A 10083-nucleotide genomic window follows, 5' to 3' on the forward strand; every position below is an offset into this window, starting at 1 on the left:
AACAAAAATAGAATGTTTAATATGACAGGAAAGCAAAGTCACTTAACAATGATTTAAAATATAATTTTTATCAAGCAAAACAAAAAAGGATAGAACACACTTGTAATACTGATGTACCCAAAAGTTAATTCATAGTGAATTTTGAAATAAAACAAAAAACCTACAAAAATAGTTTAAAATAGTCTGTGCCTTATTTACTTAGTTTTTTTCATGCCTGAAAATCATGTTTTAATTCTATGCACAAAAATTAAAAATAATATGTACCTAAAATATGCTAAATAATGTGATCTATTTTAATCTATATCAATAAAGGGGGGGGGGCGGTTTGTAGGGGTTTGAAATACCGTTTTCCCGTCAAATCTTTTGCTGAATCCCAGAATCCCGAAAATTGAAAAAATAATAACACCGTCACATCGGCTTGTACAGGGCAAAAATGTACCTAAATACCGTCACCGTCTGATTTTAAAATACCGTTGTTTTCCCGTCTTTTTTTTCGTCAAATCCCGTAATACCGTACTAAAAAAGGGCCAATCCCGTCACACCGTAAAAGTACAACCCCCCCAATAAATACTATGTTTAAAAATCTTATGTTACATTGTCATCACTATCCGTTAGGGCTGAGAGAACGAAAAGCTGAATTGAAGGATATACTACAACAGCCCAAAAGAGCATTCAATTAAAGTGCGCAAGGCTGTAGGTTCAAGCCCAAGGGGGGTCATACAAGAGATTCATAAAATGGTAGCCTCTCTGCTTAATTTTCAGCAATTTAAGATATGGTAAGTGGAGAAATCCAGGGAAAGAATAAGTGGGCCTTTTCCTACCCTCAAGTTGGCTTTGATACAAAGGTTACTTATATACTTAAATATGTACAAAATTTTACAAACAAAATTAAAATTAAATGTTCAATCATTTATACTATTGGATATTTTGTTACACTATTTTCTAGTGCTTGTTTCCTCAGCATTTGGTGTTTGAGTGCACGGTTTCTTGAGATGCCAGTCTAGGTCAAGAAGATGCTTGAATATTTTATTACACTTCTTGCAAGTATATTCCCCTTGTGAATGAAAACGATTCTTATGATTCTCCAAATGCCTCTTTGTTAAAATTTTACCACAAATATCACAGCTTGTTTTCTCAAGCTTTCCATCTTTGTGTATTTCTGCATGCCTTTGAAGATCCCTGTTACATTGAAAACGCTTTTCACACTCAGAACAAGGAAATTTTCCATTTTTCAAATGATAAGTAATTTTATGTGACTCTAATCTCTTTGAAGTTACTTCTTTACCACATATATCACATTTTGTTTTTTCTAATGGTGTATATTTTCTTGTTGGCTTTCTTTTTGATTTGTTCGACTTAACTGGGGCTATAGAAGGGCCCTCTCTTACTCCAGGTTTTGTAACCTTAATTCGATCATTTGCAAACTGATGAATATAAATATGACATTTCAAATCAATTGATGTCTTGAATTTCTTTTCACAAAAATCACAATGAAACGCATCAGTTCCAGATGCATTTTTTTGTTTCTGAATCAATTTTTTTGCCAATACTTCTTTTGCAGAAAGTTCTTGAGAATATGTTTTATGGAGAATTTTTTTAGGAGAACTTGGAATTGAGGTAGTATGCTTTTGAGATTCCTTATGATTACTTTTCGTTCCACCTCCCTCCTTTTGATTGGGCTTGACCTTTTGTTTTGACTCATATTCTTTGAGTAAATCAGGAAACATCTTTCTCAAATTGCTTTCAGGAATGATACTGTCATACCACTGCACACGATAGACCATCTCACCTGTCTAAAAACAATCAATTAATATACTGGTCTCAAATAGAAATTCTAAACACTTTAGTAAGGGAATGTAGGAAGATAGAAGCACAAACTTTTGTCCTTATAGAATATATTTCATTTTCACATTTAGTGTGGATAAAGCAAAATGAGGAAAAGCCTAAGTCCAAGATTGAGTTGCTTAAAGTGGGAACACTTCCGGATTTTTACAAATCATTGATAACAACTGAAAACCCAGTAAATATTATAGTAAATACACACTTTTTTTCAAAGTGTACTTTGGCTGAGGGTGAGAAGCATTATTCTTATTTTCCTATTGTTCTAACCCCAAAATCTCACACTGATATTTTTATAAAAAAAGCGTGTAATTAAAGTTATGTTTTACGAGGTCATTTGCCTACAAAAGAGGAGACATGTTGTTCTAACCCCAAAATCTCACACTAACATTCTTATAAAAAAAGCGCGTAATTAAAGTTATGTTTCACAAGGTCATTTGCCTACAAAAGAGGAGACATGTTTTCTGATTGTTGTATTCTGGAGCTTCGCCTCGTGAAGCCTTACTTCATAATACCAACTAAGTAAAATTATATTTTAACAATTATTCTTTTAAGAAGCCCTTACCTGATTGCTTTTGTCATTGCTTATTATCTTTTGTGCAAGTATGATTAGCCCCTGCTTTGTTTCTGCCATTTGAATGTGATTCAAATCAAATACTTTCACTTCAGTTTCTTCGAACTTGATATAGACAAAACAAGAAAGTTTTAACCCTAAGTTTAATAAAAAGCATTAGGTTTTTAAGGTTTTCTCTGCAAAGTCAAATTTTGACTCGAAAACCTAACAATTTACCCTAAGTTTTTGCGATCAAAAGCAGCCATTATGTAAAGTAGGGATCCACTCAGGGCTCAAAGGTTATACCTTGAAGTTTATGAATCTTGTGACCTAATTAAATATAACCCCAAAAATTAATAATCAAAGAAATTGTTGTTATGACGTCAAAATATGATCCAATTTGATGACGTCATGAATCATAAAATCGCTATAATATTAGAAATACATTTCCAAACTTCACCAAATTTGGACCAAAGATGCATCTAATTGAAGTGTAACTATTTGAAGAAAAATGTTTATTGAAATATTTGATGACGTCAACAAAAATTACCTTATTACACAAATATTACTAGGCAAGTATTCAATGGGCTTGAAATTAGCACGCAAAAAATTTTATTTGCTTTTTCAAGGACACAGGCATCGAAATAAGGGATAGAAAGTGCATCGAAATTTTCTGATAAGCATGATTTTGCATCCTAAAATGGACCAATTTTCAATTTTTAGCTTGTAAAGTAATCCAAAAACGCATTGCGAATTGCGAAATGCGGTATGCTAATTCGATCCCTGGGACACCACGGCTGGTTTTAATAAAGGCGGTTTTTATTTTCAATTCGTCTTAATAAAATGACTAGTAATATTTGTGTAATAAATAAGGGAGCAGCTTTCAACTTTTTACATATTTTGCTGACGTCATCTTTCCAGAAAGTAAAAGCATTAAGAATAGTCCAAATTTGACAAAAGTTTGACATAGATATAGATATTTTACGATTTATGACGTCATAATCTGATTACGTCATAAATCACATTTTCCTCAATAATTAATTTTTAGGTGGTTATTTAATTACCTCACAACTGGCAACAAATAATTTGCAGTGATGAGATTTCATAGGAAAATAATGTACTAAAACCTTAATGTAAAACCTATGTGAAAAGATAGTACTAATATAAAACTTACATGCATAATTTTAATGACATTATATTAAAGTGTACTCTTATATAAAAGAATTTTAATTAATTTGGCTTTTCTTGAAAACCAGACATATCCTATCATCTCTAAGAACAAGCCTTTCAAAAAACCATAACATTAGACATAAATTCAACCTGAAAATCAGCAGAAAAGGTACAAGCGTTTGTTTGGGAGAATGTGACAGTCTCTTGAATAGCTAATGCTAAAATTAGTCTCTAGCATAAATTTTGTTAATGATGACATCATATATTATATAATTGATTTTGTTACAATAAATCTGTTACCAAGGCCAAGGGACAAGATAATTTACATCAATCAGTTAGTCACACTAGGAAATTAAGCTTTCAGAAAAACAACATCAGTTATCTACAGGATGATTTTGCATTTTACAAGTACATACTAGCGTCCAGCCAAAATGCGTATCAAAAATTAATGTTGCGAAAGGGCTTTAACTATAAGGATGAGAGTTACCTGAATCAAGTTTGATCAAGAATTGATTGCAGATGTGTAGCAGCCAGAATATCAACCAACCAAATTTTATGATTCAATTCCCGAGACAGTGCTTCAATCTTTATTTGAAAGGCCTTCAGCCAATTCGATTGACTTCAAAATATGCCAATTTTGCCCTGTTTGCCAATTATTTTACATTCGATTGACAGAAATTTGGCAAAGTTGGCAAAATTGGAGTGCCATAAATGCCAAATAAAAAAGAAGTGGTGAATCTGGCATTTTTGGCAAATTTGGAACTTACCTCCATACGTCTCCAAACAAAACACTGTTCCCACGAGACCTGTGTTCTTTTCGGCTCCAATTTTGCCACTTTTGCCAAAGTTTTTGAAAAATAGAAGACCTTCCAATGCTAAAGCAAAACAATGCCGATCGGCAATTTGATTGGTTAAAAAATCGTTCGCTTTACAAACGCCGACAGAAAACTGCTGACTAAGCATCACAAAACGGAAATCATAATGGCAGAGTAGCGATGTACAAATTTGCCATGAAGCTGTGATCTTTTGACATTGAAATTGTGGATTTGGCAAAGTTGGTGAGTATGGCAAATTTGGAAGTCAATCGAAAGGGCTGCTTGTTTATACGCTCAAGTAAAATTAAATATGCACGCATGTAATGTAAATAGTGGTGGGTTCTGTCTCCCCCGTACCCCGTAGATCTTTTTCTTGGGAAGTTGGTCTTCAAATTGGGCTGTCGTCACAAATAAGTTGTGTTCGCGTCCTCCGGCGGACTCACTTTCTATATTAAAAATCCGACCCTTTTCTAGTCGAAAAGTTGGAAAATTTGTCAGACTTTTTAGTGATATTATTCAAAGTATTTTGTAGACTCAGTGATCATTGAGTGTTTTTAAGATTTTTACCCGCAACATAGTGTCCTCCCCCCCCCTTTATAAACCAATTTTCCAATTTTGGATGGGTGAGGGGCGAAAATTAAAATTTGAATAGTAAAGGGAGGAAAAAAGAGCGGGGAAAACATTGATAGTTGGCAAATTTGGTGGGGGAAGTGTGAAATCACTTCAAATTTATCTCAGCAACCAATTAAGGTCAGTCCACATGATATCATGTGATTATATTCAGTATTTTTTAAAGTTGTTTTGATTTTATTTAGGATTTTAATTTTTCATTTTATTGTTGTTTTAACTGGTTTTAAAGTCTGCTTTTCTAAGCATGTTTGTTTACATTAACCCATTTTCGTTCTATTTTGTCAAGTATTCCTTTTGCAGCAAAATTTTACGTTTGTGCCAGGTTGAAATTTGAGAAATTTATATGGGTATTATGGGGGGGGGGACTGATATTTTCAGGATTTTCTTGGGGGACAGCAAAAAAGAGGGGGGAAACTAAAAAACTGAAAAGTCATAGGGGGAAAAAAAAGAGGAAGAGATTTATTTAGAAAAATCAAGAATATGGTGGGGGAACAAACCCTGGAGGACACTATGCGCAATTTTTCAAAGATTCTTTGCATTGAAAAGCGCTATGCAACTGCTTTTTGCGCGGTTGCGACATGAAAAATAATCACATTGCAACTCGCGCACTGATTATATCATGATTATTCTAATGATTCTTGTTGTCGCCTGAACAAACCTATGATCAGAGCGCATTTTTCCAATGGTTTAAGATGCCGAGCGAGCGACCGACTCACATTTTTGGGCTGGAAATGACGCAAACAAAACTTATTGGTGATGTGACCCAGACAGGGCCTTAGTTTTCAAGGTTGGCTTGGCTCAAATTCTTTAATTTATGGCTCAAATTTTAGGTAATTTATAACAGTTTTTGAAAATGTTAATTTCATTAAAAAGTGCCAGGTTGTTTTTTCATAAATCCCTCTAGATCCCTCATTTTTTTTGCTTGCAAGTCAACGATAAACGATATACTGTCAACTGCTCTAACTTGGGACTATCAGTTAGTCACACTAGCATCCCGCTGAAATGCGCATCAAAGATTAATGCTGCGAAAGCGCTATATCGTTTACCTGACTCGCAAGCGAAAAAATGCGCCCCAAAACTACTCCTAAAGGGATTCATGAAAAAATAACCTGGCGCTTTTTAATGAAATTAACATTCTCAAAAACTTTGAGAAATTGCCTAAAATTTGAGCCATAGATGAAAAAATTTGAGCCAAGCCAACCTTGAGAACTAATTTGAAGATCAACTTCCCAAGAAAATATCTACTGGGGAGGCGGAACCCACCTAGATCCGTGCACTGCCGGATAGGCTAATTCCCAGAAATTTTGCCGGACCTCAAACACTGACCCATTTACATGTGCGGAATTGTTTTTACTTTAGCGTATAAACAAGGCCTTGCGAACTTGATTCAGGTAACTCTCATCCTTGTTGTTGCAAATACATCCTGTAGATGACTGATGTTGTTTTTTTGAAAGCTTGATTTCCTAGTTAGTGTGACTAACTGACTATCTGACAAAACATGGGACGGCAATTCGGCCACCATTTCACCAAAACTCCAAAGTCATTTTATTTGAGTTAATGAACGGGGTATCAAAAAAATACACAATTTCTCTTTTGCACAGAGTAGGCTTTTAAATCAAAATATAAATAAATCCGTAGTGGCAAAACGATGGAGCGTTTGACATCACTTGCGCGACAAGTTAGTTACACATTTGTTATTGGCTAATCCCATCAGGGGATAAAGATAGGCGGTTAGGCGACGGGCGTTCTCTAATTCTCTAATCGGCATCCGGTCATTTTGAATGAAAACAAAAACTTAAAAATAGCCATTCCGGGTTTGCTTGTTTTAATTTAGAGCTTTCTTTTAGCTTTCCAACCATATATAATGTGAAGGTGTAATATTCTATACTTTTGTCTAAAAATTCATTCAAACTAAGGCCATTTTTAGAAAAATTAGATCTGCGGGACACAAAAAATTTTACAAGTCATCTTTGATTTCAAACAGCTGCGGAGGAAAAAATGTTCACACAGTGAAACTTTTGGAATACGTTTTCTTGATATCAACTTTGGTTTCCACAACAGAAGGGTTGAAATCACTTCAGAGGATGCACGAAGATATTTATCAGAAAATACCTGAAAGAAATCCAATGGTGCTACTCTCTGAAATTAATTCTTTCATTAAAGTTATTATTTTTTACTTTTCATACTTTGGTAAGCATTTTCAGCCTGAAAATGAGGACTAGAATTATAGAGACTGGTACCACTGAAAAATTTGACCCTTTTTTAGCCTTAAACAGTTATTTATGCCATGGGGAATTTTTCCTCCACAGCGCTTTGATTACAAAGATAGGTAGGTTCAGCAATTTTAACTTCCGCTTTATAACGTTTTTATTGTTTTTTGCAATGCAATGTCTTCTTTTTCAAAAAGATGTCTTTTCATTTCTTCTTTGAAGTGTTGGCAAGCCATTACAAAAAGAATTTGATAAAAGTCTGCAATCAAAATTAAGATATCTGGATTTTGAAATTAGATTTTGAAATTGGAAAACCATCAAAAAGTGTATATTTCGGTGCCATTTTATATGCCATTTCTGGGCTAGATTTTCAACCTCAAATGTCTAAAAAGGTGCTATTTTAGCGGAACCAAAATCTCAATATCTCTGGAACTGCTTATCATTAGGAGGTGTATGACCCCTCATTTTTTTTCTTTTTTGAAGCTCTACAAGATGAACTAGGTTTGATTGCCACCAGAATAGTTTCAATTTGACCCTGGAATGGCTAACTTAAAAAGGGCACACACTATCAGTGAAAGTTATCATGATATAATGTTATGACAGAAAAGTATGATCTAGATAAACTTGGTGGAGTTATCAAAACAAACTTGTAGTCAAAGAGATTTAACAGTAAGTGAAAATACAGGCCAGATATCATACAGTCCCATGTTTCGACCAATCGCCCCAAGTTGGAGCAGTTGACGACAGTAGGTCCTACTAGGGCTTTCGCGGCATTAATATCTTTGAAACGCATTTTGGCGAGACGCTATTGTGATAAACTGTCAATGTTCTGGCCTTAACTTTTAAGGCTTAAGAATGTTTGGTTATTTTGACCCGGAATGACCCAAGCATTTTTTATAGCTAAGCGAGGATGATGTCGTGTTGTGTGACAGTACAGTGTAGCTGGAACCTCCATATTCCAGGATTAGAAAAAGCTCTACCTGTTATCTTTTTTCTTTAAAGAATCAACAAGCCATCAACATCGATAAATTACACACATTCCTTCAGAAACTTTTAAAATTATCTGCCATTATGACTTTCTTGAAGTCGTTCCGAAATTAACCAATAGGGTTAGGTATCGGAATTCCTATGGGAGTTCTTTTCCGAGATTTGTAAAATAGCTAAGTCAGCAAAAAAACTTTTCCCTGGGGGGTTGAGGAATAAACAGAACTGTTATCATTCGTTTTTTATTTAACCCTATATTTAAATTTGCGCTCAAAAATACTTTAATGAATAAGTTATTAATATTCAAATATACTATTTGTATCTCTCAGAAAATAAACACTTACAGAACAACATAGTTTATCATTTAGACTATACCCGTGTTTGGACCATTCTATCGTGGGCAAGAAATAGGGCGGAAACTAAGTGGGTGCATGTCACTAGTCAGACACTTTCTAGTCCGACAGTAAAATAGTCCGAATCTATAAAATAAATCTAAAATTTGGAAGTCTTTTTTTCCGACGTCACTTTTGTCCGAAAACGAAAGATTTTTGGGTGTCAAATGTTGAATAAGGGTTTTTCACTGAGGTAATATTAATAAAAGTTGATTTTGGCAAAATTTTGACATAATTAGAAATAAAGGAACAATCAGGGTTGTAAATCACTAAAGAAGGGTCGTAAAAACAGCTAAATCCAATTTCTTGACTCTTGAAAGCCTAATCCTAACAAGCTTACCAAAATTTAAGAAAAGTCGGGTATAGGGGCCTAACCTCAAAATCGGAACTTTGGATTTTTATAAAAGATGTGACTCCTCTTCCGCGATTCATATTACGTTTTTTATATGTTTTTTTTTATTCGTTGTCGGACAAAATTGTTGTCGGAATACTGACGCATTCGTCAAACCCAACGTCGGACATTTATACTGTCGGACTAGAAAGTGTCGGACTACTGACGACCTCCCAACTAAGTAGCACCCTCAGTGCAAGATTGCCGCCTCATCTTTATTCGCCCGCACGAAAACGAAGCTAGTCATCTTTTTTCTCGCGAGCTCAAGGGGAAAAGGAAAGTGATCGATATTCTTTGAAGAAAAAATGTCAGAAACAAACCCAAAGACCAAAAGATGTATTTTGTTGTTGAGAATCGATCCTGTGAAGATGAAAAAATTTCTGCTATGCGTTTTTTTCGGAACGCTGAAAAACTGTAATTTCGATCAAGCTTAGGCGGTCATCGAAAAATTGTTGTATTCGCGTCACCTGCCCGCATCAAATTTTCTGCTGATTTTCCGGTGCGGAGATGCGGAAAAAAATCTGGGAAAAGCAATTTGTTCTTTTTACAGCATAGCTTTTTTCTCAATTGCTCTGACGACGACCATCCAAAAATTGTTTTGCTCGCGTTACCACCCGCCCCTGTGTTACTGGCATGATTAAAGAAACCCGGGAATGTTTTTGACCGCCCGTCCGCCCGCATGCATTTTTAACACCCGTTGCGACGCGAACAGAGCATTTTTTCGATGACCGCCTTAAGGGTCCTTAAGGTATTAGAGGTTGTGAGATTTGGGCTAGCGAGGCACGCAAAAATGACCAAAAAACTGGTAAAATCGTAATCCTCAAAAATCGAAGTTCCAGCCTCACTGCAGTATCACCAGCACAGCAGGTTCCACCACTACGACAACAGTGTACAATACAAGAAAAGTAGAAATATTTTACTGGACTGCCTGACTGACCTCAAAACTTTGGAAACCCATGCGGAGAAGTAAAATATACACATAGTCAACTTACCATGAAAACATGAAAGATCAATAAATGATAAAAGAACTCTAAAGACTATAAAACTCTGAGACTCCAACAGTCCAAAACCAGCAAAGCAGCTTGGCTTAGTCTGGTGA

The 10083-nt window shown here is 35.0% G+C and overlaps 1 protein-coding gene across 1 annotated transcript; it reads right to left on the reverse strand.

The window, feature by feature from the left end:
* Positions 1–186: 186 nt before the first annotated feature.
* LOC136804012 (oocyte zinc finger protein XlCOF26-like) lies at positions 187–8393 on the reverse strand. Its single transcript, XM_067060753.1, has 3 exons — positions 8198–8393; positions 2405–2518; positions 187–1793 (listed from the first exon to the last, which is right to left on the reverse strand). Exons 2-3 carry the CDS (start codon positions 2471–2473, stop codon positions 936–938), a joined length of 927 nt encoding a protein of 308 aa, XP_066916854.1. The 5' UTR covers positions 2474–2518; positions 8198–8393; the 3' UTR covers positions 187–935.
* Positions 8394–10083: the final 1690 nt, after the last annotated feature.

Source organism: Clytia hemisphaerica, unplaced genomic scaffold (genome assembly GCF_902728285.1).
Source record: "Clytia hemisphaerica strain Z4C2 unplaced genomic scaffold, Clytia hemisphaerica genome assembly, whole genome shotgun sequence".
In the NCBI taxonomy this organism is placed as follows: domain Eukaryota; kingdom Metazoa; phylum Cnidaria; class Hydrozoa; order Leptothecata; family Clytiidae; genus Clytia; species Clytia hemisphaerica.